The sequence below is a fragment of the Rhopalosiphum maidis genome, chromosome 1 (assembly GCF_003676215.2).
Source record: "Rhopalosiphum maidis isolate BTI-1 chromosome 1, ASM367621v3, whole genome shotgun sequence".
In the NCBI taxonomy this organism is placed as follows: Eukaryota; Metazoa; Arthropoda; class Insecta; order Hemiptera; family Aphididae; genus Rhopalosiphum; species Rhopalosiphum maidis.
In genome coordinates, this window is record NC_040877.1 from 34,497,056 (window position 1) to 34,517,651 (window position 20,596).

Sequence of the window (20,596 nt, forward strand, 5' to 3'; positions counted from 1 at the left end):
ATATTGATTTTTCAATGATGTAGTTTTTTTTGTGGATGAGAACACGATAAGTTGTGATAAACTAATTCAATTTTCAAAAATGGGGGTAATTTAGGATTCCACATTGGATCTAGTTTGTACTTTAGAGAAGTCCAACTTAAAAATCTCTAGTACTTATTTTTATAATCTAGTAAAATAAATAAAAAATTAATAAAAAGCGGTAATTTTTACGCAAATCCAATTTTCACAAAATCGATTTTTTTTTTTTACGTAACTCAAAAACAAATAACCATAGATATTTAAAAGTTTCCTCAAATGTTTATATTATCAATTTATATTTATCAAACAATTTTAAACATTTTAATTATTATTGAGCTACTATTATAAGTAAAAGAAAATTTTCAATTTTTTTAGTTTTATTTTCTAAAACTGTCGATTAAAAATTATTTGCTTAGTAGAAAAGCTTGAAAATTTACGAAGCTCCACATAAGTTGTCAATTTCTTGATTAAAAAACATCAAAAGTCTATAGTCACGATATTTTTATATGAACGTTTTAAGTTAAAATTTTAATAAAATTCATAAAAACCACGAAAAATTACAAATCATTTTTTAGTTAAAAATTCATAAAATCTTTTCAAGTTTTGAAAACTAAACACAATATTCTTCATAAAATCATAAGTATTTCATATTGAATCCATAAAATCTAAAAAAATCATAGACATTTAAAATTCCAATTTCAATGAAATTATTTATCTTCTTAAAGATAAATAACGATTTATTAATAATTTAGTTATAATTCAAAAACATTATTCGTGAGAGCTAACTTTTATGTATTTTATATTATATAGGTACTATGAACATATTTTTACTGTCTTACGGTATTTATGAAAGATATTATTAATTTGTAAATTATATGAGTTGATATAATGAGGTATAAATTTCTATTTTATATTATTAACATAATAAAATAAGTATAATTAACGCAATATTTTCGCAAAATTGTATATCAATCTACTTATAATACTAAAAGTAAAAAAAAATACTTTAATAACTGTATAAATTTTCATAACACTTGTCTTGGTAATATAATCTGATAAGACAGTTTCCGCTCAGAATCATTTTTCATATACAGATATATTTATAAATATAGATATATCATTGAATTTAAATTTAACACACCTGCTATTATAGTGATTATAGTGACCCACTCAACACCTATTATACAGCAGAGCGGTGCATTTAATTAGGTACCTTTTTTAATTTATTATTTTATATTATATCTGATTAAATCATTAAATTTATTTTCTATAAAAATATAAATATTAAATTGCAATGTATCGACGTGTATAATCAAATATCGATATTTTTGTAAAAATAACTATAGTTACATCGATATCGATCTATATTAGTATTCACTATTATTTAATTAAATATCATATACGAATAAAGTGATCCGATAAAAATCAATTCATAGCAGAAGCCAACTCCTAGTCTTGGTCAATACCAGTAAGTACAAAAAAAGGGAAGTAGAATTTTTTTTCACGGTTTTTTAGAAAAGTCGAACCTTCAAAATACAAACTAGATCCAATTTGCTACCAGAAACCAAGGTAAAAATAATCAAGTTGAAGATCGTAGCATTTTTACTGTCATAAAAAAAAAAGACACAAAATTAAAAAATTAAAACATACCTACATCTTTGTACAATCAATACTAAACAACGGTTAGCATTAAAACCCCTTAATAAATGCACTACTATGTAAACAACGTATTATTAAGGTTTTTTAAATTTTAACAGTATACATAAATATATTATTAATGTGAAATTAAAGTACTACATTATATATTATACCAGTAGCCAGTGAATAATTTTAAGAGGATAACAGCGCACTATTTGTTTCCTCTTTACGGGCTACGCGTACACGAAATAATATATTCATGCAAAATCATTTTTTTTTTATGTTTTTGAGTAATCTTAGAGTAAAATCACCGATTATAAAAATATTAGAGAATAATTTTTTTGAAAGTATGACGCAATTTGTATAAATATTAACTTAAGACAAATTAATATTAGTTAATAATTTTTTATTATTATTATTAATATTTAATATTAAGTCAAATAATAGTAAAATATAAAATCAATAAGTCAAATCTTTAAAATATTATTCTCTATAATTTTTGTAATAGTTGATTTTAATTCACAATTACTCAAAAATTATAAAAAAAATAATTTTACATGAATGCATTTTATTTATGTTGCACATGGGTTTGAGAAAGAAAACAAATATTTTTCTGACATCCATAAATATAATATACTAAAATTGCTTGGTCGCACTAAATTTATTTAAGGGCATGCGGCCCGCTGGCTGGTTAGGTAGTGAGTACTGCTGCTCTATAGTCTATACTTCTATAGTACCTAATTATATACCCATTTGTTTTTATTTATATTTTGTGACTTTGGTTTTCTTTAGTTAAGTGCTAAGTATAATCAAAAATAGTATATACACATTTTATTTTATAAAACAAATTATTACATTTAACATTAACTACATGTTTTTATATTTAATTTCACGGCACCCTTAATTTAAGTTTACAGCACCCTGTTTGAAAATAACGTAAATCGTTAAAAAATGATTTAATATTACTACACATTTCTTCGTGGTAATTTTATAGTTTTATGCCATACATTCCGAAATTCATTTCTGATGGAACCAGTGTTATTACCTTATTCCGCCATAAAATTAATTTAAGGAATATTGATTTTTTCGATGTTATTTTTAATATAATTCAATATAACAATAAATGTTATCAGCATAACAAAATGAAAACAAGTTCACCATATCTCATTCACCGACTCTTACAGGTTATTGGTTAGTGATACACTGATACGAATATGAATATTTTAGATGCCATCGGATGCTTTTGGAACAAATGGTAAATTAGATTATTATTAGAATTGAATGTTTTGAGATTTTTAAACTGGTTATTTAAACATTGAGGGTATTATAATTGTCCTTAGTTCGTGATCATAATCTATCAAATAACAAATATTCTAAAATTATAAATTCATATTATAATAATTAATTAATAATTAATAATGGTAATGACATTGATCTTAAGACTTATATTGAAATTTATTTTGGATCAAATAACCTCAATTAAAGTTTCATTTTTTATTTTACAGAAATAAAATTCATACAAAACCCTAATTTATTTTATTTCAAATTATTTGTATATAGAACAATAAAATACTTGAAAACCAACAATGATTTGTAACCAAATACATATACTAATATAATTTTTATTAAAATTTTTACTCATCAGTCATAATTGATAATATTAATATTATTTATTATACTAAGATTTAATAGTATCATAATATTTTATTGTACAATACTTAATAAAGATATTGTTGTGGTAATAATTAACATTATATTTTATTAAAAGGATTAAATAAACATTCAAATATTTACGAACAATTAAATAATACTATATTGATAATAATAATACATACTGTTATATTTAAAATAATCATATATGTTATATATATATAATTATGTATTCGTTTTTCTTAATATACTTTACACAACGACAACGATAATAATATACACCTAATCCTAAATGTAATTTCGGTTTAAAAAAATAAGGATTAGAAATAATTTACATTAAGAATCAAAAAGGTGAGATTATACATGTATATACGAACTATATTACACAATTACATTATCTAAAAAAAATTGTATAATAACGAAAAAATCACAGAAGAGTAAAAGCAAAAAAAAAAAAATATAATTTATATATTTTAAGTTTCTTGATAATAGTGTATATTAAACTATAATATTTTTTATAAACATTATGATTTAAGACAACCAATATAATTAACATCCATACAACAATAAGATCAAGTTTATATTTCATATAGCTTAAGAATAATGAGCACAAACCAAAGCACGACTCTGAGATATTGCAGGTTGTTTTCGTTCATCCCGAATATATAATTCAAAACATAATTTAAATGTATGAATGAATATTACTATTTACACTTAATATACATCATAAAGACAAATGGAGAACAGTAATCATATACCGTGCAATTACATTTATTTTTAAATGTATACATATATATTTTTATAAAAATATTTTTATTTTTTATTAACTTTTTTTTGTTGTTTAAAGGAAACCGAACAAATCTAAATAACATACAACAGTAAAGATTAAAGATTTTCATCATGAATTGCAACAATACAAAATAAGGGATAGTTCGATTATCCATAATCATAGTGATTTAAATTTGTTGCGTTAATTTTTATAAATTGAACACAGTTTTTTAAAATACAGACACAAATGAAACAGGCTTATACTCGTGTCATAATTGTGATGTATTAATAAACCTAATATAACGTTTAATTACATTTTTTGTCCTTAGACCTATCTATAATATAGTTAATAAAAAAACAAAAATAATAATAATTAAAAAAAATTTGGAGGGGATTTCTGAAAATATACAAGTCAAAAAAATCTATAGAACATTAACCCACCAATGGTCACGATTCATCATTGGGTAAATGGTGGGACCACTCACTAAAAATTTGTTTTGAAAGTTGCATTTTAAGCATACTTTATATATTTTTACTAAATACACAATATTTGCATTATTATAGAACACATTCATAATATAGTACAGGCAGCTGAACAGCAACTACTGCTTGCACCTTTACTTTTCTGTCTTTGATCTAGAAAAAATAACAATATTAAATTATGATATTTTATTAATATACAAAAAATTAATTGAATCTGTGGTTTGACAATGAGCATGTATGGAAAAGTAGAAGAAAGAAAGAATTTGATATTCAAAACCATTACTAATTTGAATATTAAAAAATTTCATTCTTAATATATTTAAGTTAAATACCATAATAATTAAGTTTTACTAGTATTAGAGAAGATAGTTATAATTATAAAAACTAACTATTTAATTATTAATTTTACATATGCATTACTAGCAGTATTATCAACTGATTATGGAATCAAGTTAAACAAGGAAATTACAAGTAAAAAATATTTTATACAATTATTATTATAAATGTTGTAATGCAGTACCTGTTAAAAAATGTAATTTTATGATGGTATATATATACATATTATATATAAATTTTTTTAAGAAAAATATTAATTTAAAAAAATACTATACACATACAACATTAAACAATCATAATCAATTATTAAGAGTGTAAACAAAACATAAAATAAAATATAAATTGTTTTAGTAACTAATAAATTATTTATTAATTTTTAAACAAAAATTATTAGTGCAGTATGTTTTTAATAAATGTTGTTATATCTCTTTTAGAAAAACATATAAATAAGAAATTAATAAAAATGAATAAGTTTTTAAACTTTATCAATGATGGTTTTGATGTTAATACAATGACAGGAATAATCAAGGATCTAAATAATTTTAAGGTTGCCCACTGGTATTCTCAGATGTTGCTTGTGGATTAGAAGAGTAAGTGGTATCATCGAGAGACCACAACCAGTGCCCAGAAATTGTTCGTTCGTTATATATCTCACCTTGTGAATTAGGTTCGGGTAATGTTTCCCTTGGTACAAGATGCATAACAGTGGTACGGGCTGGTACAAGGCCTAGAGCACCCAACGTGACGTTACTGTGTAAAAAACGACCCTGATATATCAGTCTGAGGATCTCGGCTTTTTCAACTGCTTCGTCCGCCCAATCTGTAATCAGTATAAAACAAAATCAAATATTTAAAAAAATTGATATATTGTAGGTAATAGACAATAGTATCATATTTGTAATCAACCGTAGCGTATTTTATGTCGTCAACACATATTCAAGCGGTAGATGTGACAACGCTGCAGTAATTTAATATTTTTCTAGATAAAACAAGTATTAAGGGTAGTAAACAGTATACATACTATCTGAATTATACGTTTATAACTTATCATATGTGCATATATAATTAAACACAATAAATATAATAGAAATATAAGTGATAAAGGAAAAACTTGTCATAAAAACAGTCTTCGTCACGATTTTTCATTCTTCTTATACAAAAAAATCTCTAGATTTGTGAAAGTAAGAATAATAATTTCAACAAATACATTCATTGTTTTTTTTTTCATTGCTAAATAACTATTGTACAGTAGTAATACCAGCTAGCCAATAGGTACGTATTTCTGGACAGCTGTATAGATACGTCATTTACAAAGTTCAATGCCGAAACTATGGGAGTCTTAAATGTGGCCATTACGAGAGTTCCAATATTACTAATGTATTAGAATTTATACTATAGCACAATATAGTGCAAAATACATGAATCGATCGTTAAAGTATCACGATTTCCTAATTTTCAGAGCAATAAATATATTAATTTTACAATGATGTTTTTTTTTATTTTTGTATCTAAAGACACTTTTTTAAAAATGCTCATCAACATTAATGGACATTTCTAAAAGTAAATTGAATCTAGTAAGGACTTTTTGAAAAAAAAAATTGAAAAATCGCAAAACTTTTTGAAATTATAAATAAAAAATAAAAATACCAACATTTGCTGTTTTGATATCATTATACTTTTATTACTAAATGATTACACTATTTTTGCTTAAATTCGTTTTTTATCATTAAATTTAAATTTAAAACATCCATTCCAGCGAGGTACATTCGATACCTACTACTTACAGTGCTTGTTACCAAAAAATACTTATAGTTTATACATTTTCATAATTTTGTAAACATTTGGACTTCAAGAGCGTAATTACAGGGAGGGATATGAGGGATAGATTCCCCCCGTGTGCCGTGTATTTATATACTGTTGTCTTACAAAATACAAATTACTAAAAAAAAAAAGTTTTAAATATTGCTATATTACTGTATTACATAAATAAATAATAAACAGTGGATTTCAGCTTTATAGTTTTGTCATTATCTTTAATATTTACTTATTTATAACTTAATAAACATAAGAGCGTCCATCAGTCGTCAAACCGAGCTAAAATGGCTAAAATGAGCGAGGAAATACCAGAGGATGTTGGAATTTAAATATGTATGAAACGAATAACAAATCGACAAAAGCATCGACCAAATCCGAATTCACATAGAAGATTTTTATAAAGTTACGGTGTTCATACCATACTTGGATTATTTTATTAATCAATTACAGGAACGTTTTCTGTCTCATTCAGACATTTTTGAAGGTTAGTTTTTCAAATTTAGGGTACCTAAATTACTGGGTATTAAAATACTTTTTTTAGGATTTCAATATCTATTTTCTGCTGAAATTTTATCTACTGATGAAATATCAATCAAAAAATTAATCAATTTCTATTCTACAAAACTAGATTGTCTAGATGTAACTAATTCATTAGCTGAACTTAAATTGTGGAGTAGAAAACTAAGAGAATTAAAAAAATCAAATATCAATCCAAAATCCTGAATTGAAGCGTTAAAACAGTGTAACATTGATATTTACCCTAACATACATTTTTTATTCAACGTTTTATGCACACTCTAGGTGTCTACTTCAACACCTGAAAAAACATTCTTAAGTTTAAAGAGAATTAAAATATACCTTAGAAATAGTATGACAGAGGTAACACATTATTTTAAACAAAATCCAATAATTATTATTATATTATTTATTAATTAATTTGTAGGATCGTCTAAATGGTCTATCAATGTTTGTCTATTTAAGGTACAAAGAGATCCAATTTTCTATCCCCAAACCCCTTCAAAATTAAATATCAAAATATTATCATCGTGTATAAATACACAAAAAACACATCATTTTAAAAACAATGCATTTACCGCATCACTCAGAATCTAAATCTAAATAAATATTTGAGGGGAGAGTGACTGCTAGAAAAGTACTTATCTCGTGCGCAATGATATATAAGGATATACAATTCCACTTGTTGTCGAACTAGCTATAGTCAAGTAAGAAACTGCATGTATGAATATATTTACCCAGAGTTCCATAGAAAACGTGATATTTGAACTCTGTTCAGATCATAAACAGGATTTTACTACCAGTGACAAAAACTGAACTATGAATGCAAATATATTATACAATATACATTAGGTATACATAACACATATAAAATTTTATGAAGGTGTAACATTATATTACTAATTTGTGAAAACAATAGTACTTATAAGTTTTAGATTATAATACCTCAGCAGCGGCCAATTAGCTGCAATCAGAAATTTTGATATACGTTTTGGAACCAATAACAAATGTTATTAAATATACAATAGTACCCGTGCTCTTTTTTCTTGTTTGCAAAATTTATGATTTGAGACACTTAATTTGAATATTAACAAAATGTCACTCATTTAAATTTGGGAAATTATACTAGAAAACTTATATTATTGTAGTATAATCAAAAAAAAAGAATCATACACTTCAATTTTTTTTTTTTTAATTAACATGTGTTTTTACGTTTACGTTTTTTTTTACATTTGTTAATTTTGTTTTCTTATCCAAATGTTGAGTTTTAATTATTGAAATTGTTTTTGTGATAAATATTGATAAATAATAATTAAAAAATCAAGTTCAGTTAGTTTTCCGTATTAGTCTTACCAACACATAAAAACCACAATTGAACTAGAACATATTTTAAGAACCGTGATGGTGACAGACTAATACTGTATTATGATACATGACTTAGAAAGTAAATAAAAATGCCCAGAGAGGAAGAGTGATAAATAACAATTACTAGCGATGTAATTATTTTAGGCTCTATTAAATAGAACATTAACTATGCATTTTATAAAAAATAAATACTGAAAACCTTATATTATTTACTTTGTTTATGTTTTATAAATATAACTTAAAATTAATTATGATAGCCAAATCCTGATTGTTCAAATGCGGTTAAGGAAATAAAAATAAATGCATTTTTAAATTGTTATAATGAAATACCTATCATGATTTTTGAAAACATCCAGTTTTCTTATTTTTTAGTAAATAATATCCAAAGTAAAAAGACCAACCATTTTTACAAACATCCAAAATCAGTGTCATTTAACAGTTATAAGTTTATAACATACATTTTAAAAGAAAAAAAAATCGAAAAATGAACGTGTAAATTTAACTGCATCTATATCTACGTTGTGTGTGTGTGTGTGTAGTTCTTTTATTTAATGATACGTTATGAATTGAACACTATTATTATATATATGATACACCTTGTAGATGCAAAACAAAGTGAGAGAAAGTCTTAAAAAACTCAGTCGCCAGTCAACCGGCCCATTTACATGGTCTATAATACGGCCAACGGAAAGATAAATTTGAAAGAAGAAGCTTTCACTCCAATGTTAAATAACGAAATGTATATAATTTCACAAAAATTTGAAATAGAAATTTTTATAACTTTATTTTCAAAAATTGCATTATTTATAAACTTATACTGTTAAATAATCAATATTATTTTTATCTAATTAGGTACTAAATTTTCTATAATAATTATAACATAAATAAATTTATGTGTAAGGATATTATGTCCCATTTATTACCTAACTTAAAACCAAAAAGAAAAAAGAATGATTTAACAGAGGCAGAATAGTCAGGCAAAGAGAGTCCGCGATCTTGGATCCATAAAATGTTGATTTCCACACAAATAAAAACAATACACATTACTATTATATTTAGTATAGATACTATTAAAATGTAAACTAGCTCGAGAAAATAAAATATATTAATTATAATATTAAGTACTTATAATAAAATAAATAAGTTTAATAACACATGCGATTAATTTAATATGAATTTATAAACGTTATTATATTTTATAATACGTATATTTTTTATGTTAAATAATATTTCATTTAATGAATTTCAAACTTCACGAAACTTTTTTATCCTTGAGACCTTTGTGATATCCATGGATCAAACGACAAGCTTTAGTCTTAATAATTCTATACAAATGAAAATATCATCTAAAAGATAGTACACCAAATAGTATTAACTATTAATTATCCTACAAGTGTTTACAATAAAATTATTTGTTTTTACATGCTGACTAGTTGCATATGTCATATAATATAAAAAAGCCCATTTTACAGTCCCACCCAGTTACGTCATATAACACGTGTAATTTTGTACTGAAGCGAATATGAGATTCAAATATAATATTACTTTATACATAATAACAAACCAAACTCTTAAATACAAATCACATTTATCTTATCTTTAAAATAAGAAATAAAAATTAAAAATTAAATATAAAACTTAAAATTTTAATGTTTTTAACTGCTTACGTCAATTTTAAAAATATTTAATTATTTAATATTAAATTGAAATATACTTAAAAATATAATTGACTTATTATTATGTAAATATATAACATTTATTTTTAGGTATTTATATAATAATAATGAAAATGTATTTTTATGACGTAAATACGGCATGTTGTTTTTAGTAAATAATCGTTTTCTCTTACGTCATTAACTCACAAGCAATAACAATGTGTTCTTTTTATTTGTTTCCAATAGGAAGGTAGGTATACACCATTATTACTGTAACTCAAAACATTACTTACAATTTTTATAAGTTATAACCTTGTAACCAGTAGATACGTATACTATTAGTTTTGTTTTGATCGGTGTATTACTTATTAGTACAAAAGAAATTTTAGTTTTCATTCCATGTTGATCCAAGTCCCTTACAGTTTAATTAAATAAGCTACGTTCAAATTTGTAAATTGTAATCCTAAATTTGAAGTACAATGAATAATTAGTACGACCTATTTGTGAACTACTATTTATTTTTAGAAACTTATAAAATCTGCAGTAATAGCTATAGCTCAAAATATTACTTGTTCAAAATTTACAGAACGAAAATAATGAACATAATATTATTAATATACAAGTAGCTACATTAGAAAGAAATAAATAATTTGTTTTATGAATAAATTGGATAAAAATAAATGTAAACATTTGATTTGTTACATATATTATACAGTTCATAATTTGTAAAATAAAAAAAGGTTTTAAAAAGTCTTCAATTTTACTTTGAATTAATATAAAATATAATTAATGTATCCCTCCTATGGTAGATTAAAAATGTCCTTAAGATAATCTGACAATGAAAATTTTTATGTTGTAATTTGTTAATTTTTACAATTAGTTTTAATTCATATCAATTAATTTAAAATATTTTATTTTTTTGCATCTAAAACTTTTATAGTATTCATTTAATACTACTAATTTATAAAAAATTCTTACCTTCTGGCCAATTATCAAAAATTGCTTGAGCTATATCACCCGCCGAGTCGTTAGGACTAAATATGAATTCTTTAGTTTTACCGCTGACAAGAATCAATCTGAGGTTTATCTATAACATAAAAATAAATATTAAAATATCTGCATGAATTTATTTCCAATATGTTATTTTTAAATTTATATTTAAATAGTTTTCATAGAAAAAAAACCTTAGTCTTTAACAAATCTTCAGGGTTAAGACCATTTACTAATGACACTAAAACAACTAAATCATGATCTACAGACAATCTATCGCTTTTTGGCGTGTAACTGAAAACCATTTTTTAATTTAAAAATGTCAACTTCGGTGTTAACTGAGTCAATAAAGGTAAAACACAAAATCAGAATTGAAGATTTCACGAACTATCAAACTGTCATAAAAAAATAAAATAAATAATTGAAGACTGGGAAGTAAAATTCACATCCTACTCCTATTCAATGCATGCCTTTGTTTATAAACAAGGACAATATGTACGGACATCACATAAGTATTGATATATGTACGTGCGTTGGGTTAAGAATACGATATTTCATAAAATCATCATATTGTATAATGAAATAAATAAAATAGGTAGATTATTATACATTTATATTTTTAGACTAAAATATAATATAGTTGTTTACATAAAACTAAAACTATTAAACGATTGCAAGATCGCTGGATTACTTCTTTTCTCATACACTTATATCATTATATTTAGTTTTTAATGTTTTTATATTCTTATTGTAAATAAACTTTTACAGATTGTATATTTATAAACAAAAATAAAACATTACATATTTTTTATAAATATATATATACTTAAATACTTTTAATTTATATAGGTAAACTATTGATTAAATATATAATATTAAGTATATTTAATTAATGGGTAAACAGTACAATGCGTTGTTTTTTAAAATAAGAATAGTAATTTTCAAAAATAAACATTATAGTAAATCTTATTTAATTATTAATTTTTACTAACAGAAAGTTCCTTTTTGTTCATAAAATAAATATACTTTATTAATTATTTTAATTATTTTATTGATATTATTGAACCATTTGTTTGTAGTTTATTCTCGGAAATAGAACACGTCTGTTGCAAAAAGGGTGGTCCTGCTAGACGGAAATGGGTCACCGGGGCTCAGTTCCAAGGCATAGGGGAGGGAGAAAGAGAATGAAACCTACCGGGTGAAGGGCGCAATCGATATTCTGACGGTTCTATGGTAGACTGAGACAAAGAGGAAGGGAAAAAACTGCTGATACCTAACAGTCGACAAAATACCTTACAGACGACAAAACGCTTTTTTCATTTATTTTTAAAATAGGAATAAAATTAAGTACTTTATAAATTTGAAAAATATGTCAATGTGGCTATGCATTTGTTTACTATTAAATATCCATAAATTATACTTTACTTATAAACGTGTTTTTTATATAATTTATAAACATATTTAAGGAGTTTGTAGATCAATAATAAATACTATTGTAATTGAAATAATTTGAGCAATTCATGATTCATTTAAACTTGAATTTATTAATTTATGAAAAAACATTTACCAATGTATTAATATATATATATTTAAATGCTAGGTATCAATTCTACCTATTTAATCATTTTTTATGTTATTATTATTTGACTTATTATTATTATTAAGTGTAAAACAGTTACAAAAGATTAAGTTCAAGAAAAAATTTCGTTAAAAATAATAGTTTCGAATAAAAAATTGTTTAGAATTACATTGATCTGATCGACGTTAGTTTATTGTTTAAGTATGACAAAATAGGTCACAGTAAAAATATTAAGAAAAATAATACTTATTGATGTCTGAAGAGCATAATATACTAAGCAATAGTATATACACAAAGACACGTATCTAATAAAATCTAAAACAAACAGTTAACCTAATAATAAATAAAATATCTTTATCTATAAATATAAAAAATATCAACCGACGTAATCTCGTTCATAACAATTTTCATAAATATCGTATACATTGGAAGGACTTCTTTAAAAAAATAAAATCAATAAACCTACACATAATAGACAGCCTTGTAAAATCTGTATCTATATTACTATATTTTTTGCAAACTTACACAACAAAGATAAACTAAATATGAAATGTAAAAATCGTATATTAAGATGAAATTAAATACAAACTATAATATTTAATTTGTTGATAAACTGGTACATTATTCCTAAGTTAGATTTTACTAATTTTTTTTTTTAATATATACATTTATACTTAAAATACCTACTCAAACATTCGTTTTTAAAATTTTAAAATTAATAGTTTATTGTTATTTGTTTAATATCTGTTTTAATTAATAAACTAGAGGAAAATTTATTTTTAATTTTAATATAATCTCAATCAATCCTTATATTATGTCTGCGACATACATCAGAAGATCACTTCATAGTCTATAAATTATATTGTCACGTTTAAAAAAAAAATCATTAATAAGTATTGTTACTATTATCTACGAGCTGCGTCTATACAATCTACATTGTAAATTAAAAATAGATATTATTAAATTGTATTTAAATTTGTTTATAAATATATAACATAAAAATAAAACTTATAGACTGTTTAAATAAACTAAAACATGACACGTATTTTACATAACAATAATACTTTTCAATGGCATTTGGGTCATTAAATAAATAATAATAGATCATAGATACAAAAGTTAAGACCTCCTGGAGAACAGTTAAGTACAATACATTTTAGAATACATCATTGCACGGATAGTTCATAAATACCGGATGTATCAAAATTCAGAAGGCATTACATTTATAAATTAAATACCTATCAATATAAAGTTATGAATCGTCAAACTAGAAGTCATGTAAAATAATATAATTTACTATAATAACCTTGTAAATTAATAACAACTTTGAAAATAATTATTGCACAAATAAAATAAAATATTTTTGGTGGAGATATTTAGGATACTATGAAATACAATATATTTATATGTAAATGATTTCAATATTAGTGAACGGTTTTTTATAATCAATATACAGCATTGCCAGTGTACGTAATTTTCGTGTCAATTTTTTCGATTTTGTTAATATGGGTGGGGGATGATTTTTATAAAAACGGAACTTAACCCTTAGTCCTTAGATAATGATACAAAAATGAAGTAAGTTGAGTCATTATACAAAATAGCAATGAAAAATAAATATAATTGTTAAAAACGTAAATCCATGGAAAATGTCAATGAAATACGACGTAAAACAATCATAAATAATTTATAATTGCACTAACTTTCAATACGACCGTCAGAAAGCTGCTTGATTCACCGCTGGTGCCTAATGCCTCTCAATATTATTTTTAACCAACGCACGGAAGACGTATCGTTCATATGACATATATTTGAAGCACGGATTTTAACTCTGAAAACTGTCTAGAAATCATAATTTATTCTACTAAAAAATTGGTTCAGGCATTTTTCATTTCAGTTTTTAAAGATCGAGTTTTTAACATTAAAAACAATTTTATTAAACGTTGATAAAATTTTAAATTTTAGAACAAAAAAAAAACTTATTGCCAAATTAAATGGATAAGATAATTTTTTAGAATTAAAATAATATAAATATTTTGGACAAAAGAAAAAAAAGTATCAAGTGATATCAAATTTGTATTCGATAGTAATTACTTATATTGTGATATTATCAAAGGATAATAATAATTATTAATTACCAATTTAATTTTTCTAATATTTAAATTTAAAAAATCTCAAATAGTGATTCTTTATTCTTTAACAACCAAGTCCCCCAGAATCAACTTTTTAATGAGTAGTTATACTTTTAAATTGAATATAAAACGATTGTAAGGCTAATCAAAATAATGATGTCTATGCATTTATTTTGTAAGAAATACAAATAAAAACAAATGGATAATTAATAAATATAAATTACTTATATCTATATGTTATGTATTTATACTTCTAAATCGACAAGTGCTCCTAATTATCGCACAGCGTAAAATGAATTGGGTTTCTTGAGAAAGCTACCCTAAATAATTTTTTAAAGGATTATAGGAACCTGTGAATTGTAATCGAAAAATGGGCATTTTATCAACATGTACATCTTGTCAAAATCAAAATTGTCATTACATTATGTAAATAATGTTATAAGCTTATAATAAGTTACTAACAATCATCTCCAATTTTAATTTGAATAATAACAATCAAAAATGAGTTCAGAATGTAAAATAACTACCTACACTAAAACTATTTAAAAATATTTTCATAATTCATATCAATATATGATAAGGATGTTGTAAAAATGTGTTAATCATAGTTATCAGTACATTTAAATGTAATTAAGATGACTTCATCGTTAATTATCTACCTACCCAAATGGTAATTATATTTGTAGATAACACATAATAATTAAGTACATCCAATAATAAACATATACCTATATAATAAATATATTATTCACATATATCAAATTAATATCCTATATACATATTATTGTGTATAGTCAAAATTAAAAATTAAAAAATAATAACAAGATTACTTTAAAAATCCAATATAACAATTAACTACTGTCAAATGCTTAAGTGATAGTATAAAATATAAAATAAAGAAACAAAACAACAAATCAACAATGATTAAACTCGTAAAAACTTGAAGTACACAATTATAATTTACCTATATCAATTAAAGTAACAAACTTATTATAAATTCAAAGTATAATACCAACATAGTACCTAATCAGCTATAATACCTACATAGAAGTGTCAAAATCCATCAGAATCACTATAAGATATCTACAATTGAATAATGATACCTAAATAATTTCCATTTAAATTACTCTAAAATTTGAAACTCAATTATACACATATATAATCTTAATATCCTAAACACAAAAACAAATTTTGTTTATGATGGTAAGAATAAAAATAGTAAAACTCATAGTTAAAAATATCCCTTCCCTTGCAATACTGCCATGAGAATATAACTTGAACTTAAATAGTCATAAAAGGATAGTGAATATCTATTATTTAAATATAGTTAGTATACATTAAAATTTCAAGGTTTTAGAAATAAAAATGCAATTTTTACCTAAGAAGAAGTAAAAAAAAGAATACATTTTTATGATCCAAAATTTTTTTTCCAAATATAAATAAAAGCGATGCTGGAAAATAGATTATATTTTGATCAATAAATACTGAATAAATAGATACACTATACAAATATTGACTATGATATAAATCTATAGGTAGTTAAACTACTACTACTAATAATAACTACTAATCACTATTGTACTCTCTTAGTTCCATTATCAAAATAAATGTATATGTTTAATGTATATAAGACAAGCAAATGACTTATAACTCATAAGTAAGATTGGTAATAAGTGTAACAATATATAGGTAAAAAACTAAGGAATTAAATTTTTTTTAAATTTGGGTTTATTCAAATCTAAAATATAATTACTTTTTATAGTTATTATGTAGGTATATTGTAAATTATGGTCATAATTAATAATCTTAAACCAATATTTTAAAACAATAAATTAATTTCTTCACTTACTTAAAATATTCTTTTAGTATAATAATTGCGTAAAATCTATTAAAGTTTAATAGTAGTTAAGATACAATCTACAAAGTTGTCACTGTTTGCATAGGCGCAATTTCATTAAAAAAACTGAGGGTGCTTAAGCTCTTCATTTTCCGGGCATAGTTTTGAATAGCTACTGATTGTAATATTATAAAAAAAGTATTTGAAGTCGCTACTTTTAAAATTGAGCATGCTAATACCCCTTACATGCCCCTCCCCTTATTTGCGCCTATGACTATTTGTCTTTCTTTAAATATATTTTGAAAATTTGACAATAAAATATTGGTTAATATTGGTGTTAATTTTTATACTTGATTTACCCCCAACCACTTGTAGCAGTTGTGCCCAATATGGATTATTATCCGATTGACATTTTAAGTATTTTACAAAGTAAAATCATATATACCTAGAACATTTTTATTTTTTCAAAAATAGTTTTAGTACCATTTTAAATAAGAAAAAAAAATTATACATTATTCATAAATCATAAAATATTTCATAAAGAAAAATAATTAGTTTCTATGGCTTAATCAGATTTCTCATGATAAATTTAATTAGGTACCTGTTTCTTGTGTTATTAACCAAAAAAACAAAACAAAATCTATCAAAAACATTCATGGAAGACAGTTATTATTATACAACATACATAATAGTAGCTTCTAATTATGTATCTGGTATCTAGGTATACTTTAACAGTTCAATACACTATCAAGTAGCAAACATAAAATTTTTATACTTGGAACTTCTTCTATTAATTAAGTATGTATACTCCGGGGTAAATTCATAAAACTATAAATTTCAAAATTACTTTATTGCCCCTAGAGTAAAATAGAATACACGTATAAGTTTACCTAGCTAAATATGAAAATTATTTTAAATATAAGTAGGTACCTATCTATCTACAACACATCTTAGATAAATTGTATATTCCAAACTCAACCACTTGGGTCTATATCAATATAATGTCTGCATAGATAACAATTGAGGATCGACATTATAATGATGTCCCATGCAATAAATGCCAAAATTAATTAGATAGGTACCTAATAAATAATTTAATAATATATTGATAGACAATATCGAGGACACCTCATTAATAACACAACTGTTATAATAACTGTAAAATGTCATCATCTATCAATGAAATATATTACATGTGGCAGCTTTATGATGCTACATTGATGTGTCTTTACCATCACACAATCAAAATAAGTAATTATTTGGTACATTAAAACATGACCTAAAATAATAATAATAAAAAATACAATGTCTACTTATAATTGGGTATTTTAAATGATTGAATATAATTACTAAAAATCAAAAAATACTAAGCAAAATTATAATTGGTAAATTAATTTTTTTATATTATACAATCATCATTAAAATAGGAATAAATAAATTTATATACAAATTATTGTTATATTGGCTTGATTATTATATTAAACCTGATACAGTGATACATATAAATTATAAACTAACTTGGTACAGACAGTTATAGATTTTGAATGAATTTTTTTTTTTATGTAACTGGGAGGAGGTATTCAAGATTTATAATCATGTTTAAACATATATTCTTCAATAGATACCTATAATTAAAATTTTTTACACAAAAAAACATTCATAATGTACCCATATACCTACCTACTTAATGATTTGTACTTTTTTCGCATTTAAAATTATTAAAAATTAACTTTATTTAATTTACAATATTAATAGGTTTATTGAAAAATTTTAAATATTAGGTAAACATATAGCAAATATTTAATTTAGTTGCAAACATATTTAGGATAGTGAGTTTTTTTTAATATTTCTTAGATAGTAAAAATCATTTCTACACCTACATAACAAAAAAGAAAGAACTAGAAGACTTTCTCTTTAAATTAGTTTACGCAATCCACAAAAAATTTAATACCCTGGCTTTACTGTAATTAATTAAATTACCTATAGGCATGTTATCAAGGTATATATTATGTATGATAATATGCAAACAACGGCAAGTACTTATATTGTAAATTACAAAATTGAAATCCCTAGACACTTTTATATAGCATATACAAATGGATAAAACCAATGTGTATATCATATATATTTTAAACCCATACTTTCTAATATAACAGACAATATTTTACCCTATTAATGATGCTAAAAATGATTAGAATTTAAGATTGACATACCTTGTCAGACGGAATAGACCTGATGGACGTAGTCATATTTGTTTTGACAAGCGACGTTAGTGCGCTACAAGGTAACTGCGGATGATGTCCGTTGTCGGATTGTTGATAAATCCGTCGAAGTCATGGAACAGGGACAATTCTTTTTCACGGTCTTCACAGTCACGCCAACGATAACATCACCGGCGAACGTTGCGTATTATCTACTCGGTAGCAGTAACACATACAAACTTTGAAAATCCAAAAGCACTAAACAATAACGAAAGCAAAACCCCGTACGCACTGTTTGTTGGTGATTAGGTAAAATACATTAACCTTATGATGTACAGTAATTACTAATTATTATTACCGGAGCTGTGTATCGCACTGACACAGAACGGTGGCGACGGCTAACTACCTACCAAACTACCTACGACAATACCGTTAACGGCGGCAGCTCGACGACGAAGACGAAATCGGACGGCGGCACTACGCCATATTGACGCGATTACGACGAAAAAAGTCTCAAATAATTATAATACGTACGGAACAACGTCGGCGGCGGAACGAAAATCTCACAGATGTCAAGAGGATATATTATAATAACTTAACAACAATAATAATATGATATTGCGTTACTATTGCTGCTGCTATTATTATTATTATTATTATTGTTTGACGAGAATCCGCTTTCGGGACACCACCACCAGCCAGCCGTACGCGAGAGGAGCCAGCGCAGCGCTAATAAGTTATTCACATCAGTCAGTGGCGTACAAAAGAGAAAATAAAAAAAAAAATTTAAAAAAAAAAACAATAATAATAATAATAATAATAATAATAAAATGTATCTGTAACTATAATAATATAATATATTGTGTATAATACGTGCGTCTCAAGCGCGCGCGTGTGTGTGCGCACTAATGCGTATGTGGTGTGTCAGCGGTGTGTGTGTGTGTGCGTGCGTGCGCGCGTGTGTGTGTGTGTGTGTGTACGTGACGTGCGCGCGCGCTCGGTTGATTAGAAGATGCAGCTATATAGAGAGTGGCGGATCCTTTGTGATGACTGGGAAAACGGTGGGGGCGTGTCAGGTGGTTTCCTATATTGTAACCTCACCGCCGCCGCGGCCGTAGGTAGTGCCGTTGCCGTGGTGCTCGGTGCGCTGCAATGCTGGTGCCGGACGCCCCGTGCGTGGCCTGCCGCTGTGCACGTACAACTTGCTCTCTCGTACGGTATTACAGTCGTAGTTCGAGACTTCGAGTCTCTAGACCGCCGTCGATCGGCCGCGGGCCGTTCGCAAGGTGCACGTCGCGCCGCCGCCGGACTAGGGGAATCTTGGCAACACTGTTAAGCGCTCGCGCGCCCGTCACTGACGGGATTACAGCACGGAAACGGGACCACCGACTCGCCGCCGCAGCGATCGTGCTCGTCTGGTGCCCCCCCACACGCGCGCGCTAATGCTGGACACGACTGATATCTTTCAGCGACATTACTGTATAGTATAATATAATGACTACGTGTTATATTATAAAGTATTCACACATAATTATTATTTATACGATCGTGACGTATATTATCATATTAATTGAATTAATTATTATTAATTAATTTTTAAATAAATTCCAGATTCT

At 25.2% G+C, this 20,596-nt stretch overlaps 1 protein-coding gene across 1 annotated transcript; it reads right to left on the reverse strand.

Annotated features, from left to right (window-relative positions):
• Positions 1-3,738: 3,738 nt before the first annotated feature.
• On the reverse strand, positions 3,739-20,172 carry LOC113549454 (ubiquitin-like protein 3). Its single transcript, XM_026950765.1, has 4 exons — positions 18,993-20,172; positions 11,223-11,331; positions 5,549-5,713; positions 3,739-4,710 (listed from the first exon to the last, which is right to left on the reverse strand). Exons 1-4 carry the CDS (start codon positions 19,026-19,028, stop codon positions 4,646-4,648), a joined length of 375 nt encoding a protein of 124 aa, XP_026806566.1. The 5' UTR covers positions 19,029-20,172; the 3' UTR covers positions 3,739-4,645.
• Between the last annotated feature and the right edge of the window lie 424 nt (positions 20,173-20,596).

Coding starts and splice junctions, on each gene's coding strand:
- LOC113549454 (XM_026950765.1), bottom strand. CDS start 19,028: ATGACTACGTCCATCAGGTCTATTCCGTCTGACAAG. Junction 11,332..18,992: donor GGTCTATTCCGTCTGACAAG/GTATGTCAATCT, acceptor TTTATGTTATAG/ATAAACCTCAGATTGATTCT. Junction 4,711..5,548: donor ACCCGAACCTAATTCACAAG/GTGAGATATATA, acceptor TATTTTTTCTAG/ATCAAAGACAGAAAAGTAAA.